The 18,735-nt window shown below is 46.5% G+C and overlaps 1 protein-coding gene across 1 annotated transcript in view; it reads left to right on the top strand.

Annotated features, from left to right (window-relative positions):
- The first annotated feature begins 4,426 nt into the window (after positions 1–4,426).
- Positions 4,427–18,735, top strand: part of LOC140204792 (arf-GAP with dual PH domain-containing protein 1) — a 103,191-nt gene continuing 88,882 nt past the window's right edge. Inside the window, exon 1 of the mRNA XM_072271592.1 lies at positions 4,427–4,831. Coding sequence (XP_072127693.1) covers positions 4,741–4,831 — 91 coding nt within the window. The 5' untranslated portion in view covers positions 4,427–4,740. The remainder of the gene's footprint in view (positions 4,832–18,735) is intronic.

Below are 18,735 nucleotides of genomic sequence, written 5' to 3'. Positions count from 1 at the left end.
TCTGGTAAATGGTCTTTCCTGGATGGTAATCTTAAACCTGAAAGTATCAGACTGAATGCACCATTTCACACCCAGTCCGCTCTCCACCAAAGAAACATATTGATTCAAATCCAAATCCTTCATGTCTTTCGCTCCTTATTCTTCTGGTATAACAGTTAGCACACCATGTCTACGTTTCGGGCCGAGACCCTTCATCAGGGTGAAGGGTCTCGGCCCAAAATGTCGACTGTACCTCTTCCTAGAGATGCTGCCTGGCCTGCTGTGTTCACCAGCAACTTTTATGTGTGTTGCTCGAAATTCCAGCATCTGCAGATTTCCTCGTGAGCACACTATGTCTGTTGCTTATCCACTTCGTGAGTCAAAAACCACCTCTAACACAAATGGGTACAAGGTCATGGTAGAGAGACATCGCTTCTTCCTCAGAGGACACTGACACAAGGCAGTTGTCGACTTGGAAGCAATGCAAAACCTTGTCCACCATCTCGCGGCTGAACTGCTCTTCATCATCTTCTGTGCATTTCCTAAGAGCAAATTGGCGCAGTTCGGTGATTATGTTGATTCAAAGAGATGCACCCCCGTTCTAAAGCATACCATATCTTGGCTGAGGTCACCACCAGGCCATCAAAGGAACCTCAGCAGATCTGTGTCTTCCACTGGTACTTTAACCTGATGAAATATTGACTCAGTATCTCCCATGGTCACCACAGGTTCCTTTCTAAATATGGTTATGACTCCTATCAGTGAGCTAGTAAGATCTGTGATATCCAAAAAGAAGGAGAATCCTATCTGCAGGCTGAGAATAAATGGGGAAGACATAAAACAAGTACAGAACTTTTGCTACTTAGGAAGCTGGGTGACATCAGATGGCAGGTGCGACTTGGACATCAGAAGGAGAATAGGGATGGCAAAAGACACCTTTACGAGAATGAAGAGTATACTGACCAATACTAAACTAGGCATGACAACCCGCCTCAGAGTGTTACGTTTATCCAGTGATGTTATATGGTTCAGAATATTGGACAATATCTAGCAACATGAGGAAACGAAGCAGAGATGTGGTTTTTGAGGAGGATGTAAAGCATATCATGGACGAAATGAATATCTAACGAGGATGTCATGAACAGAGCAAACACAATAAGAGAAATAATGTATGAGATCATGAAAAGACAATGTAACTTCATTGGACATGTGATTAGGAAAGAGGTGTTAGAATGCACAGTAATTATGGGAAAGATTGAAGGGAAGAAAGCAAGAGGAAGACAAAGACAAATGATGCTGGAGACAGCAGCCGGAGAACTGGAAATGAATACCAATGAATTGATCCACTGGACCTGAAACAGGAGTGTGTGGGCCATGGCAGTCAAAGCTCAAACTGGGCACGGCACCTGATGATGATGATGATGAGTAAGACCTGATCCCTGTAAAAGCTGAGCATTAATTGATATTCAGTGAAAAGTCGCTCCACAGTCAAACCCAACACAAAGTTCCCCTTTTCTGGAGTGGTGAGCACCATGATGTGGAATATACCAAACATTCCCATCACTGCGTTCCAGATCTTCTGCTGGCACTCCTTTGATATACCCTTGGAGCAGGAAGTTTGATGCCCTGTCGCTCGGGTTTATGGCATCCTGTGGGTCCTACCATGCCCCAATAACATGACAGATTACCCATAATAAATGTGCAGCGCAAATAATACAGACAAACCGAAAGTAGATACCTGGCTCCTACACCTGAGATTCATTTTCTTGCAGGTATACTCAATAATTCCATTAACAATAATGGAATCAATGAAAGAAACACCAACAGGATGGGCTAACAACCAGTGTCAAGAGACGCCGAACTGTGCAAGTACAAAAATAAATAATAATAATAAATATTGAGAACATAAGATGAAAAGTCCTTGAAAGTGAGTACATAGAACAGCTCAGTGACGGGACAATTGAAGCTGAGTGAAGTTATCCCCTCTGGTTCAAGAGCCTGATGGTTGGAGGGCAATAACTGTTCTCGAACCTGACAGTGTGAGTCCTGAGGCTCCGGTACCTGCTTCCCAGTGGCAGTAGTGAGAAGAAAGCTGGGCGATGGCTGTCCCGGATGATGGATGCTGAGTTGCTACAACAATGCTCCATATAGATGTGCTCAGTGGTGGGGGCAGTTCACCCATGATGGACTGGGCCGTATCCACTACTTTTTGTCGGGTTTTCCATTCAAGGGGATTGGTGTTTCCGTACCAGGCTGTGGTGCAACCAGTCAATATATTCTCCACTACACACCTATAGAAGTTTGTCAGAATGTTCGATATCATACCGAATCTTCACAAACTCCTAAGGAAGCAGAGGTGCTCCTCTGCTTTCGTCGTAACTGCACTTAAGTGCCGGGCCCAAGACAGATCCTCTGAAGTGACAACCCCAAGGAATTTAAAGTTGCTGACCCTCTCCACCTCTGATCCCCTGATGAGGATTGGCTCATGGACCTCCGGTTTCCTCCTCCTGAGGTCAATAACCAGCTCTTTGGTCTTGCTGACGTTGAGTGAGCAGACCCCTGTTGGTTATTGTTGTGTCATCATTCAGCCAAATTTTCAATCTTCCTCCTGTATGCTGATTCATCGCCAGCTTTGATTTGGCCAACGGCTGGTGTCGTCAGCAAACTTGAATATGGCATTGGAGCTGTGCTTAACCACACGGTCATAGGTGTAAAGCGAGTAGAGCAGGGGGCTAAGCACACAGTCCTGTGGTGCTCCTGTACTGATGGGGATTATGGAGGAGATGCTGCTGCCAACCAGAATGACTGCGATCTTTTAAATGAAGGGTATAATTAGCCACAGCACAACAAAGAAAGTCTTTCACATTTCATAAACTTTGTCTAGCTGTGTCCAATTCCAGCTGCGTGGCAACAAAGGCTATGTGCGTGGGAGCATTCAGTTATGGTGCAGCCACGCACCCTCACAGCTTTAGAGGGAACAGTGGATGATGCTGTGTGTCTGTGATGCATAGGGCAATAAACTCAACTTTGACTTTAAAACGTGGACAATTCTTCTCCCATTCCGACCTCTCCCCGCAGAAGCTGCTCAACCCATTGATTTTCTCCAGCAGATTGTTTGTTGCTACAGATTCTGACATCTGGAGTCTCCCTGTGTCCCCACTTCACTTATTCTCCTCATGTTCCCATCAATTCCCTGCAAGTTCTGGACGCAATTTATAGCGGCCAAGATAAGCCACCAACCCACTCGACTTTGAGGTGTGGGAGGAAACAGGAGCACCCGGAGGAAACCCACATGGTACACAAGGAGAGCCTGCAAACTCCACATAGGAATCACCCGAGGTCAGGATTGAACCCTGGTCTCTGGCATTGTGAAAGCAACAGCTCCGCTAACAGTGCTAAGAAACTCAGTCACTGACACTTACCCAGAGCAAGTTCCAACAGAAATTCAACAAATCTAATTGAATGCTTGGCTGTTCAGCAGTAAATATGGAACTTCGTGAGGTAATATTGTACAGAGATAATCTGCTTTTCATTACAGAACAGTACAGGCCCTTCAGCCCACAATGTTGTGCTGACCTATTAACCCACTCGAATATCAATCTACCCCCTTCCCTCCTACACAGCCCTCCATTTTTCAATCATCTGTGTGCCTACCTAAGAGTTTCTTAAAGACCATATTGGTTCTGCCTCAACCACCACCACTGTTCCTTCTAAGCTGCGCGGGTGCACAGCCGCACAGTAACTGAAACGCTCCCATGCACATAGCCTTTGTTGCCATGCAGCTGGGATAAAGACAGACGAGAAAAAGGTCATGAAGCGTGAACGATTTTCTTTGCTGTACTTTATTTCATTATATCCTTTAATTAATACATAAGTGATTTTTCAGTTTTCATTTTAAATATTCATAGCACGCATATTACAAAAAAAAACATTTAAAGTGCCACACAGTTTTCAGGCCATGTAAAAATTTCCTGCTCAGAGCAATACAGCTCAACACAGCTGTAAAGAATATAATGAGAGGGTATGTTGGTACCCTTGGCAGGGTGTTCCATGCATCAATCACTATTTGTGTTTAAAAAAAACTGCCTCTAGCACTCCCCGCCCCCCCCCGTACTTTCCTTCAATGATCTTAAAATGATGCCTCCCACATGTTTGCCTTTTTCCTCCAGGAAAAAAGTATCTGGTTGTCCACTCTAATTATGCCTCTTATCTTGTACACCTCTGTCAAATCACCTGTCATCCTCCTTCCGTAAGACAGAGGAGTAGAATTATAGGACATCAAAGAGAAAAGTTTCTCAGACCTACCTCGTCGAAAAGCATCTAGGAACCTTTCGAGAAACTCTTTGAGCGAGCAGGTGTTTGTCGCACCCGTGGCGGCCACGGGGAGGCGCTGCTGAGCCTCTCAGCTCCATTAAAGACCGAAAGTGACGATTCTGTGTGCAATTGAGGAATGCGGAAAAACAGCTCCTGGCAGTTTTTTTTTGCTTCTCACCTCGCCTGCTTCTTCCGAAAATCTGCTTTTCATTAATGCACACCATTTTGTTTTTTCTTCTTCTTTGCAAAGAACCGAACAGAGAGAGAGAGAGAAAATAAGTAGCCGTTCTTGGATTGCCGAGACTGGAAACCCGCGGAGCGGTTTAAAATTAAGCGACGAGGTATCTGAGTTTACCGGAGTTTTCAGAGCCGGTGCTTGAAGTGCCCTCGCTGTATTCAACCTCTGCATATCAGCCGCTTCTGCGATTTACACTAGGAGGACAAGTAATGTCAGCTGAGAAGGGGAGGATTTTTAGAGCGTTGAAGGAGATGGTACAGAGACCCGGGAATGGGGTCTGCGCCGACTGTGGGTTGCCAGGTAATGGTACAACTTTTCACTTATGCGGGAGAGGGTCTGTGAGATGTTTTTTTTTGGGGTGGGACTCTGAGTGTCAGCCCTACCTCGAGGGCACAGATCTCCAGCCAGGCACCCACCGTGGCGTGAGAGGAGAGGCGCGGTCTTCAACTCCTTTCTGATTGCGAGTGTTCCCGCGGTATCTAAAGGAAGCGTGCAATATCTTGATCGCTTTGTTGGAGTTTACTGTGCATACATTGGCAGTCTGGATAAGCACATGGATGGGAGGGGTATGGGAAATGCTCCTGCTGTGGGCAGAATAGTTCGGCAGGGACTAGATGGGCCGAAGGGCTGCTTCGGTGGCGTAGCAGGAGTGACACTAAAAGTACAGTACAACTGTAACTCATGATTGGACGGATGAAGTGGTTGAACGGCCTAGATAGTGTGGACGTGGTGAGGATGTTTCCTATAGTGGAGAAATCTATAACCAGAGGACAGAGCCTCCGAATGGAAGATTATCGCTCTAGAACGGAGGTGAGGAGGAATTTCTTGAGCCAGGAGGCGGTGACTCTGTGGCTTTCATTGCCACTGACGGCTGTGCTGCGGAGGCCAAGTCGTTGGGTATATCTAAAGCAGAGATTGATAGGTTCTTGATTCGTAAGGCATTAAAGGTTACGGGGAGAAGGCGAGAGAATGGGGTTGAGAGGGATAATAAATCAGCCATGATTGAATGGCGGAGCAGACTTCATGGGCAGCACTGCCAAAATCTTTACTCCTGTGTCTTATGGTCTTAACTTTAATCTCTCTCTCTCTCTCTCTCTCTCTCTCTCTCGATCTCGCTCTCGCTCTCGCTCTCTCTCTCTCTCTCTCGCTCGATCTCGCTCTCTCTCAAGTTGGCACTAGTTCAATGGAAACTTTATTAGAAAGCTTTTCCGCCGCAGTACCTTTCACTCTGAGGGCCTAGGCTGAGGATTTCCTTTAGGACATCCCAAAGCTCCCCGGGAGCAATTGAAACGTTTTTTTTTGAAAGTTGTGTCGGAGGAGACTTGAGGGAAGTTGCGCACATCAGACTCCCACAATCCATTGTTTTGTATTACGAACCAGGGATTTATATATTGGTGAATCTCTTCAGGTGGGATCTTTGCGGTATTTTCAGGTTCAGGTTTAAGTTATCACATGTACGTGGAAACATAGTGAAATGTGTCGTTTGCGTTAACAATCAACACACACGAGGGTGCGCTGGGGGGTAGCCCGCAAGTCTCGCCACACATTCCAGCGCCAGCATAGTATTTTCACAATGCTGGGCAGGGCAAGGCGAAACGGGGTACATTAAGGTAGGGCACAATAAAACAAGCCCCATTCCTCCTTCCAACCCACGCGCATACACAGTCCCCTAACCCAGGGGCAGGCTGTGTTCTTCAGCCCCTGCTGGGGTCTACATTAAACCAAGAGGGCAGGGGAAGCTGCACTCTAACATCTAATCTGAGAGCCATCTCATTGTTGCACCGGGGCATCAACATCAACCTAAATATTTACACCTAAGCCTCTGGGCATGGATTTGAAACTAAAATGCAATGACTCAGAATTGGGAGATGCTGGCAGCTTATTCACACCAAGTACATTATGTCTCCAATTCATTGTAAGCAATAAGATCAGAAATGGACCACTTGGCCCCATAAGCCTGCACTGCCAGTCAGCAGGATCGTGACTGGTGCTCACTGGTGGAGAAATTTAAGGGCTTGGTGCAGACCGCGCGTTGCCTGCGTCAGGCGTTGGAGTCAGTGCACAAAGGCAGAGGGCAGTCTAACAGCAGCCGATTGTCTTGGCCATTTTTCTTGTGATCACAAGACCCTGTTGGACGCAGGTGATGCAGAAAGCTGGAAGCCTGAGTCACTGACTTGGTGGCGGACAGCAGTGGCGGATGGCGGGGGAGCTGCGTGGCGTCGGTTGTAGCGAGGACTAGGCCTCAAGCCGCAGTGTCGCCTGTTTACAGCTGCCCAGGAGAGAGGCTTCGGGGTCGCTGCACTCCACCGGGGCGCTGTGCCGCAGCATCCAAACTGGTGTCGGTGCTGCCCCCCGGTGTTTGCTCAGCAAAATACAAGCTGGATTGTGTTCGACTGCAGACTGCTGCAACATTCATGCACTCAGGGACTTGGACTATATATTTGTTGTGACTGTATTTTAATGATATCTTTTATGTGCTGTATGTGACTGTTGACACTGTGTTGTGCACCTTGGCCCCAGAGTAACACTCTTTTGTTTGGCTGTATTCATGTGCGGTTGAATGACAATTGAACCTGAATTTGTTCTGAGAGTGTGTCTCCTGGTTCTAGACTAATCGGGGGGGGGGGGAAATGTCCTCCCAATATCTGCTCATTTTGTGCAGCTTTGGTCATCATATTCCAGGAAAAATGTCACTAAGCTAGAGAGAGTGCAGAGAAGATTTAGAGAACAAGAAAATTTAGTTTTATTAGTCACATGTACATCAAAACGCCCAGTGAAGTGCATCGTTTGCGCCAATGACCAGCACAGTCCACGGACGTGCTGGGGGCAGCCCGCGAGTGTCGCCATGCTTCTGGTGCCAACATAACGTGCCCACGCAACTCACTAGCCCCGACCAACCAGTACGTCTTAGGAATATGGGAGGAAACCCACACGGTCACAGGGAGAGCGTGCAAACTCCTTACAGGCTGTGGTGGGAACTGAACTCTGACTGGTGCTCTAAGGTGTAATACTAACTGCAATGTCACAGTGCCACCCCTTTATAAAGGCACTGCCAGGTATCGAGGGCCTTGAGCTACAGGGAGAGGTTGGGTGGGCGAGGACTTTATTCCTTGGTATGTAGGAGATTGTGAAGTGACATGACAGAGGCATATAAAATCATGGGGGGGGTTATTGATAAGGGGAATGCGCACAGTCTTCCCCACCCCCCGAGGTTGAGAAGTCAAAAACTAGAGGGCATAGGTTTGAGGTGAAGAGTGAAAGATTTGAAAAGGCCTGAGGGCCAACTTCTTCACACAGATGCTGTTGCTGGAGAAAGTGCTTCAGGCTGGTATAATGACAACATTTAAAAGATATTTGGGTAAGTGCATTCATAAGCTGGATTTGGAGGTAAATGGGCCAAACGTGAACAAATGGGACTAGCTTGGTGGGCACCATGGACACCATGGTCAGCATGGAAGAGATGGACCGAAAAGCCTTCTTCTGTACTGTATTACCCTGTGACTCTAAACACAAGAGACTCTGCAGAGGCTGGAAATATTGAGGAATGCACAGAACACTGGGGACTCAGCAAGTCACACGGCATCTATGGAGGGGAATAACTAGACAATGCTTTGGACCAAGACCCTTCATCTGGATGAGGTGGCCACTGGCTATAGTTCATTAGGAGTTTGAGGAGATTTGGTATGTCACCAAAGACTCCAGCAAGTTTCTACATGGAGAGCATTCTAACCATTCTCTGTAAACTCTAGAGACTGTTGTGCGTGAAAATCCCAGGAGATCAGCAGTTTCTGAGATACTCAAACCACCACGTCTGGCACCAACGATCATTCCACCATCAAAGTTACTTAGACCACATTTCTTCCCCATGATGGTGTTTGGTCTGAACAGCAACTGAACCTCTGGACCAGGTCTGCATGCTTTTACCCGTGGTCCCCAACCTCCGGGCTGCGAAGCATGCAGTGGTGCAGTGGTAGCCAGGACGCACCCAGCACATCATTAAGAGAAAAGCCGAAATAAACAAGCTAATTAATTACGTGATCTAACTAGTTGTATCACCCTCTAGTATGCACAAGATCATGAACAAAAACCTCAGGAAGTTGTAAACTCAGCCAGCTCCATCACGGGAAAAAAAGCCTCCCCACCATCAAGGTCATCTTCAAAGGGCGATGCCTCAAAAAGACGGCATCCAAAATTAAAGACCGCCACCACATGCCCTCTTCTTGATACTACCATCAGGGAGGAGGTACAGGAGCCAAAAGTCACGCACTCAATGTCTTAAGAGCAACTTCTCCCTTCCGCTATCAGATTTCTGAATGGACAATGAACCCATGAACTATTTTTGGTCTCTTTTTGCACTACGTTTAATTTATATTATAATTATCATTATAATTATATATTTCTTAATATAATTTATAATATATTTTATGTATTCCACTGCACTGCTGCCGCAAAACAGCAAATTTAACGCTATTCTGCATGTCGGTGATAATGAACCTGATCTGATTCTGAGCACAGTTGGAACAGCAGGGAGATGTTTGGCTTCAGACTTGCATCGCCCACTGTTCTCTCAACCCCAGGTTCGGCACTCCTCCCTTCTGAGCGTCGGCCCCAGGAACTCGTGCTGCTCGGGGTGCAGGAAGAAGTAACTTCCATCTCAAAGTTCAAAGTAAATTTATTATCGGAGTACGTGAGATTAATTTCCACCTGAGATTCATTTTCCCGGAGGCATTCACAGTGGAACAAAAAATACGATAGATTCAATGAAAGATTACACATAAAAAAGACTAACAAACAGTCAGCGTGCAAAAGACAAACTGTGCAAATACAAAAAAATGTTACTACTACTAATAGTAAATACATATTACTGAGAACATGAGTTGTAGAGTCCCTGAAAGTGAGTTGTGGAGTAAGTCCTTTGTTGAGGTGAGTGAAGTTAGCCACGCCGGTTCAGGAGCCTGATGCTTGAGGGTTAATATCTGTTCCTGAACCTGGTTGTGCAGGATCGAAGGCTCCTACCCTTGCCTGATGGTAGCAGTGAGAAGAGGACATGGCCTGGATGGTGGGGGTGGTTGATGATGGATGCTATTTTCCTGTGGAAGCATTCCTTGTAGATGTGCTCAATGATGGGGAGGGATTCTCCTGTGAGGGACCACACTGTATCCACCACTTTTTTATAAGCCTTTCTGGTCAAAGAACACTGAGGCTGTCTACAAGAAGGGTCAGAGCCGTCTATTTCCTGAGGAGACTGAGGTCCTTTAACATCTGCCGGACGATGCTGAGGGTGTTCTATGAGTCTGTGGTGGCCAGTGCTATCATGTTTGCTGTTTTGTGCTGGGGCAACAGGCTGAGGGTAGCAGACACCAACAGAATCAACAAACTCATTTGTAAGGCCAGTGATGTTGTGGGGATGGAACTGGACTCTCTCACGGTGGTGTCTGAAAAGAGGATGCTGTCCAAGTTGCATGCCATCTTGGTCAATGTCTCCCATCCACTACATAATGTACTGGTTGGGCACAGGAGTACATTCAGCCAGAGACTCATTCCACCGAGATGCAGCACAGAGCGTCATAGGAAGTCATTCCTGCCTGTGGCCATCAAACTTTACAACTCCTCCCTTGGAGGGTCAGACACCCTGAGCCAAGAGGCTGGTCCTGAACTTTTTTCCTGGCATAATTTACATATTACTATTTAACTATTTATGGTTTTATTACTATTTATTATTTATGGTGCAACTGTAATGAACCAATTTTCCCCCGGGATCAATACAGTATGACTAACTAACTAACTAACTAATTTCTTGGGCATTGGTGTTTCCATACCAGGCCATGATACAACCAGTCAGGACACTCTCCACTGTGCATCTATCGAAGTTGGTCAAAGTTTTCGTTGACGTGCCGAAACTTATAAGAAAGTAGTGGTGCTGTCGTACCTTCTTTGAAATGGCACTTCCATGCTGGACCTAGGAAAGATCCTCTAAAATAACAACAAAAAGATTAAAGTTACTGATCCTCTCCTATTCCTTTTGTTCTTCAATGAGACAGTCCCAAGTTGATAGTCCTGGTCAAGTCTGGCCCAATCCATCCTCATCCCCTTGTAGCTGCTTCTATTGAGATAATTAGATCCAGAGAAGGTGGAATAGGTTGCTCCTGACAGCTAATACAAACGCCCCATCCCCTTGGGCCTCATGACCAAGTGCTGTCATTTAGATACGTATCTATCTTCGCCCGGTCCTCTCATTATTTCTTATTGCTGTGGTAGCAGCCATCCTATAAGGTCCTCAGATGCCAGAGGAGATGTCTCGGAGTAAACCTATTATTTTTTTTTTATCCCTCTACAAACAGGTGGCCTCTTCCCAATTAATTAGGTCTCAGGGACCTTGGGACTTCGTAGTCCAAGTAAACTTCCCAACTCATCTTTGTCAGTTCGGGAAACAAAGGGCAAGTTACAATTGGCAGCAATCAGAACTCTTATCTCAAACAGTTCTGGTTGCAGCCTGTATTATATTGATTTTATAGAGTTTTAAATGAAGCCAATGGTTCCTCAAGGCAATTCCTGGCTCCAAGAGAAAAAAAAAATTCCTGGAGATCAATCAGATTCACTCATTTCATAAATCAGTTACATTTTATTAATGTTTACAAGGAACTTCACAGATCATTAACCATCCTTGTGTATGTCATCTTCTCAAAGTGGAAATACTGTCCCTCTTCTGGGATGGTTGCTTCTGACTGATTAACAACCACATTTCGCTTGCTTAAAATGGTGATGCTCTTCCTCCTGTTTCTGAGTCATAGAATTCGGGGTTCAGGACCCATCCCAGAGCATATAATCCCTTAACTTTAATTCCCTTGGCGCTATCGTATCAGAAGACCTGTTCTGGGAGGCACAAAAGTCCCTCTACTGTCTTAAAGGTTTGCACAGATTTGGCACGTTATCTAAAACTTTGACAAACTTCTACAGATGCACAGTGGAGAGTGTCCTGACTGGTTGGATCATGGCCTGGTAAGAAGGGACCAGTGGCCCTGAATGGGAAAGCCCACAAAAAGTGGTGGATGCAACCCACTACGTCACAGGGAAAGCCCTCCCCAGCATTGAGCACATCTACAAGGAGCAATGCCATAAGGAGGCAGCGTCCATCACCAAGGACCCTACCGTCCAGACGATGCTGTCATCCCACTGCTGCATTCAGAAGGGAGGTACAGGAGTTTCAGGAACAGTTACTACCCTTCAACCATCAGGTACCTGAACCCATGCAGATAACTTCACTCAGCTCAGCTCTGATCGATTCCATAACCTATGGACTCACTTTCAAGGACTCTACATCTCATGTTCTCAGTATTATTTATTTACTTACTTTTTTATTGACACGATTTCTCTTCTTCTGCGCATTGGCTGTTTGTCAGTCTTTGTGTGTAGTTTTCCCATTGTTCTTCGCTGTCCTCTTCTGAATGTCTAAAAGAAAATGAATCTCAAGGTAGTATCTGGTGACGTATACGGTACGTGTTTTGATAATAAATTTTACCTTGATGCTAAAATCTGTGCTGATGTGGATACCTGTGTGTAGCTCCGAGACATTGTCTGGGCAGGATGATAAACTGCAGACCCTTCTAGATGTAAAATTAGATTAGGTGAGATTAGATTATGAGGACACGCAGTCCTCTTTTATTGTCATTTAGTAATGCATGCATTAAGAAATGATACAATGTTTTTCCAGAATGATATCACAGAAACACATGACAAACCGACTGAAAAACTGACAAAAACCACATAATTATAACATATAGTTACAACAGTGCAAAGCAATACTGTAATTTGATAAGAACAGGCCATGGCACGGTAAAAAGTCTCAAAGTCTCTCGAAAGTTCCATCATCTCACGCAGACGGTGAACCTCCAGCGCCGCCAACTTGCCGATGCAACATCCTGGAAGCACCCGACCGCAGTCCGACTCCGAGTCCGTCCGAAAACTCCGAGCCTCCAACCAGCTCTCCGACACCAAGCACCGAGCACCATCTCTGCCGAGCGCTTTGACCCCGGCCCCGGCAACAGGCAACAGGCAAAGCCGAGGATTTGGGGCCTGCCCCTCTGGAGATTCTCGATTGCACAGTAGCAGCGGCAGCGAACCGGGCATTTCAGAAGTTTCTCCAGGTGTTCCTCCGTGCTTCTCACGTATGTCTCCATCAAATCCAGATTGTGCACGGCCCCTAGTTAACACGTTATGATATCATTCGGAACGACTGCGCGCACTGCGTCCGCTGCCATCTTCTCCTCCCTTTCACCTGCTCTGAAGGACTCATTCTGAAACTAGAATCAGAATCAGATATATTATCTCTGAGTTAAATGACATGAAACTTCTTCCCCTGCAGCAGCAGGACAGAGCAATGGCATAAAATTACTATAAATTACAAAAATAAAAGTGAGATAGACACTACCTCACCATTCCTTTTTTGGCCTTGTGCTTTGATTCTTGGTAGGGTCACCCATGCCAACCAGGTCAAAGGGTAGAGGCCAGACTAAGAGTGGTCTGCCGGTCCTCCAGGGTCGGGGGTTCAGCTCAGGGCTAGCAGCCCTGACTAGTCAGAAACAGCAATGAAGAATCCTCCTATACAGGCAGAGAAGAAGGACCTTCATTGCTGCCCTAAACGCTACTGGCGTAACAGGCGACAAGTAAGTAAGTGTTAGTGTCGAAGAGACTTCCGGTGGTGCGTCTGGTAGATCAGCGGCTGATGATCCGGGTTCAATCCGGACCTCAGGTACAGAGTGCGTGGTGTTTGAGTGTTCACTCTGAGGCTGCCTGAGTTTCCCCCTGGTGCTCTTGATTTCCTCCCACATCCCAACATTGTTAGGATAAATTGCCCCCAGTGTAAGGAAGGGGGGCATTAGAATTTGTCAGGGGGAGTTCAAAGTTCAAAGTACATAGATGTCACCATATCCAACCCTGAGATTAATTTTCCTGTGGGCATACTGAGCAAATCTATAGAATAGTAACCAGAACAGAATCAATGATAGGCCGCCCACCTACACCATTCAACCGGAGTGCAGAAGACAACAAACTCTGCAAATTCAACAAGAAGCCAATAATAATAAATAAAGAAGCAATATATATTGAGAGCATGAGTTGAAAAGTAGTCCTTCAGACAATCGAGGGATCTGTAGATCATTGAGTTGATTTAAAAGTACATTGCTTCGGGGGAAGTTTCATGCTGCAGATTCCTGAGCATAATTTGAAAGAGGTGTATTTAAAAGGATATCTGGACTATTGTCTACAGCTCACAAAACGTCGCTGTTGATCACTGACGCCATCTTGTCTCGTACCTGTTGGTGAGAATGTGGGGAGAGTATAATAACGTTAATGTAGGACGAGTTGTAGGGTAATGTAATGGGTGACAGGTGATATATATTGTTCACAATAGAAACTGTCCTTCATAATACAGTTCATCCACCTACACCAGGAGCGAGGTTTGATCAGCCTAAGCACCAGGCTGATTGTGAATGGGCGGGCATGGGCCGGAACGTGGCAGTGGGCTGCGGGCCCAGAGTATGTCGAACTGACTGGGCCCGGCTCCTAGTACGGGAAACGACCCGAGGTTTGGACCATTTAAACGCCAGGCCAGACGGATTGAAAAGGCAGCGTGTCAGGACCGGAAGGGCGGTGGGGGGGAGGGTCAGTTCTGCTCGCCGCTCAGCCACGTTTGCTCCGCTCTCCGCGGCGCTGAGGCCCAGGCGGTGAGCCCCCTCCGGGTTTGGGGTCTGCAAGCTCCGTGACGTTTTGCACGGCCGTGTGATGAACTGAGGCTGAGGCTCTGGGCCTGGTCCGGCTGCTCTGAGCTTCACTTCGGGGACTCACTTCCGTTCTGAATGCTGTCACTTGCATGGCCTGTGTTATTTTTTTTTCTTTCTCTCTGCTCGTTTGGTGTTTGTCGTTTTTACTTCATGGGTTCCTGCAGGTTTCTTGTTTTATAGCTGCCTTTAAGGAGATAAATCTCAAGGTTGCATAATTTATACATACTTTGATAATAAATTTACTTTGAACTTTTGAACTTTAATTCACAGACACCGTCATTCAGTTGTGTTCACTTTAGGAGGCAGTGTCTGATATAATGATGTCAGTGTAAAGCGACTGCCTTTGGTTGGCTCATAATGGAAGTGAAGGGCTACAGCTTTTATTAAGCACATTAAAACGACTCTTGGGTGTTTTATTCACAAGATCCTACATAGCGTGGAAGGCAGCTTGTTGATCATCGTGGACGAGGTTGGCTCCCATGCTGTGTATCCACGAATTATCAATGACATCGAGCAAGATGTTTGACTGGTCCAGCTAGCTGCTGTCGGAGGAAAATGCAGGCATTTTGGGATCCACATTAGCAGAATTGAGGCTGTGGGCTTATTTTGAGGGACTTTGAGGTCCATATTCAATGAGTTCCTGGATCCTGGTTACTTTTTCTTTTGCTGGTTTTGAGCGGTTTGATCGGGGCGATCGATGCAGACCAGGGTGCTTCGGCGAAGAATGGCCCTGTGTCCTGCATTGGCTCGCGGTGCAGCGCTGAACGGAACTAAACTGAGTACTTCTGGTTTGATGTTTGATACTCTACGTGCAGTTTGCTCGCCTTTTGCTTCGCACAACTTGTTTTTCTTTTCACGCTTTGGACGTTGGATGTTTTCTTGAACGGGTTGATTGGTGTTTGTTTTGTGGATGCCTGCCAAAGGATGAACCTCAGAGTTGCACACACCTTGATAACAAATATACTTTGAACTTTGAACTTCAAAGAAAAGGCAACAAAGACAGAAAATGATGGAAGCACACGGTAGTATCGAGTAGAAGACATCGGTCCAGTTCTGATAAAAGGTCAACCACCTGATACGTTCACACCGTCTCTTTCCCCACAGCTGCCTCCTGACCTGCTGAGCATTTCTGATTTTTATTTAGGACTTGTAGCATTGCTGGTTTCTCCTCTCGCTTTCCAAACGAGGACAGGGTCTTGAGGGGAGCTGCCGAACATCTCTGCGGATGAGCAGCTCAACGACCAGTTGGACAGGAGGCGATGATCCCCGGATCACCACCCCGTGGTGGCAGAGCGGCTCGTGCGTTCCTGAGAGACCGTGAGGGCAAAGCTGTCTGGAGCTTGGCTCCTGGTTGGGTCAGCCGTGGTGTTGAGGTCAAAGGAGAGGTTCCTAACAAAGAGCAATCCAACCAAGATCTCAACAGTGGGGCTGGAGGAAGATGAAGACACATCACGATGGCAATGAAGGTGGAGGGAGGCTTCTGCAGTGAAGGGCCCCCAGTTGTCCTGCATTCCATGTCACCGGACCCAGACACTGACCAGACATGGACTGTGTGGTGGCTCCCTATGCATCAGCACCCGCCCCCCCAATGTTAATCAAAATCACACATATGCATTCTCCTTTTAGGGAATCCACCGTTGGGAGAACATCATACTCTACTTGTGAGATTGCATTGCTACTGCTACTAGTAGAACATATATAGAATATTACAGCACACTACAGGCCCTTCGGCCCACATTGTTGTGCCGACCTTCAAACCCTGCCTCCCATATAACCACTCACCTTAAATTCCTCCATATACCTGTCTAGTAGTCTCTTAAATTTCACTAGTGTATCTATCTCCACCATTGACTCAGGCAGTGCATTCCACGCACCAACCACTCTCTGAGTAAGAAACCTTCCTCTAATTAATCTTCCTCTAACCTTCCCCTTAGGGTGGAGAAACGTTGTACTCCATCTGTGTAGCCTCCATCCTGATGGCATGAATATCGATTTCTCGGTTTTTTTCCCCCATCCCACTTCCCTCATCTTCTGTTCCTCACTCTGGCCTCTAACATCTTCTCCTCACCTGCCTATCACTTCTCCCTGGTACCCCCCCCCCACCTTCCCTTTCTCCGATAGTCCATTCTTCTTTCCTGTGACATTCCTTCTTCTCCAGCCCTTTACCTTTCCCACCCGCTTGGCTTCACCTATCACCTTCCAGCTAGTCCTCCTTCCCCTCTCCCCACCTTTTTATTCTGGCATCTTCCCCCTCCCTTCTCAGTCCTGAAGAAGGGTCCCGACCTGAAACGTGGGCTGTTTATTCAGTTCCATAGATGCTGCCAGACCCGTTGAGTTCCTCCAGCATTTTGTGTCTGTTACTCTAGAAAGGACAGCTCAGTAAGACACCTTGTACATCTCAGAAGCACTTAAGCAAACATATCTTTTTTTAGAGGTGTGCATTAATAGCGATAGAGGGCTGAGTTGAAATAACTTCTGACTCTGCTGTGTTGAGGTTGGAGATGAATGCACCAAATGATAAACGGACACTAAGCTGTTAAATTTAAGTGCAAGATGAAAAGCAGTTGTATTGTGCAGTAGTTCACAGGACGTAGATATTGCAAGCAGAGGCAGTACTAAAAGGACGTTCCTTCTTGCCTCGCAGTTAGAAATTCCCCTTCTTCGCCTGGTTCCATCCCAAACATTTTAACCACCTCCCCTCCTCAATTCCCTCTGTCCCTTGAATCCCCAATACACTGAACAACAAAAATTTTCCTTCCTGAATACTTTTGGGTGTATCTTACAGATTTGGAGCTGTTGATCATGAAAATCACCTTGAAATTTCCCTATCACACACCTTTTTATTTTAATCACCCATATTTGTTATTTCAGTTCATAAGTCAAGTCGGAATAATTGATGCCAAGATTGAGGAAGGCACTTTCGTTGGTCCACAAATCAACCAGGTCACCAATAACAAGCGACTTGAAAAACTTATAGTGGGACTGGAGAAAATTGCATAGAAGTCACTCAAGAATATTTCTGAAAATTTTCTTAGCAACTACAGAGTACTAATCTATGTGCAGCTGGTTGACAACACACCTCTGACTATCACCCACCTGACTTAGCCTCTAAAATCCACCCCTCGCCTTTCCCCACCGATCTCTCTCTGCCCATCACCCTTCACTCCTCCTTTCACCACCTATCACCTACTGGCCCGTTCCAGACCCCTCCCTCTCCCCTCCTCTCTTAGAACATAGATCATAGAACAGTTCAGCACAGGAACAGGCCCTTCATCCCACAATGTTGTGCCAAACCAATTAAATTAGTAACTAAATGGCCAACTAAACTAATCCCTTCCGTCTACACAATGTCCATTTACCTCACATTTATGTGTCCATGTTAATGGCTATCTTCCCACTCTTAAGTCCTGACCTTTCCCCCAACAAACCACCCACACACACACACAGATTCCTCTCGACCTGCTGAGGTCCTTCAACAGCTTGTAGATTTTTTTCTTGGCCTCAATCACGTTAAGGTCCTCCCCCGGTTCTGTTCCGGTGAACTCCTCATTAGCCACGCCGTTCATAGGTCCATAATGCGGAGGTGGACCAGTTCCCATCTGGCAGAAGATGTCTGCAGCCGGCAATCCCATCCCATCAGCCTCCCAAAGCTACAACGATACATAAGGGCTGAGCATGCACGCAGTGTCCACCTTATCATGTACCTAATAAAGTGGCCACTGAGTGTATGTTCGTGGTCTTCTGCCACTGTAGCCTGTCCATTTCAAGGTTCGATGTGTTGTGCGTTCAGAGATGCTCTCCTACACACCACTGTTGTAACATGTGGTTATTTGAGTTACTGTCGCCTTCCTGTCAGCTTGAACCAGTCTGGCCATTCTCCTCTGACCTCTCTCATTAACAAGGCGTTTTCACCCCCAGAACTGCGGCTCACTGATGCTTTTTTGTTTCTCGCACCATTCTCTGTAAACTCTAGAGACATTTGTGTGTGAAAATCCCAGAAGATCAGCAGTTTCTGAGATACTCAAACCACTCCGTCTGGCACCAACCATCATTCCACAATCCAAGTCACTCAGATCACATTTCTTTTGCCATTCCAGACATCCCACCTCTCCCAGAAGTTCTGGGAGTCTCCCGCATAGTAATAGTGGCTCCCCGATGCCCGCAAGTTATATACGATATCACGGAAATCAATTTTTTTGAGAACGAGCGAGAGAGCGCAAGAGGGAAAGCAAAAGAGAAAGTGCGAGAGCAACCACGAGAGAGAGCGAGAGCAAGCGAGTGAGAGAGAGAGAGCGAGAGAGAAAGCAAGTGAGAGCGCGCGAGCGAGAGAGAAAGCAAGCAAGAGAGCGACCACGAGAGAGAGAGAGAGCACGCCATGGCAGAGTGTTCCAAAAAAAAGAAAATATAAAACGTACGTCACCCCAG

This window comes from Mobula birostris, chromosome 11 (assembly GCF_030028105.1).
Source record: "Mobula birostris isolate sMobBir1 chromosome 11, sMobBir1.hap1, whole genome shotgun sequence".
In the NCBI taxonomy this organism is placed as follows: domain Eukaryota; kingdom Metazoa; phylum Chordata; class Chondrichthyes; order Myliobatiformes; family Myliobatidae; genus Mobula; species Mobula birostris.
The sequence above is the reverse complement of the archived record's forward strand: the minus strand, read 5'-3'. Positions and strand labels throughout refer to the sequence as shown.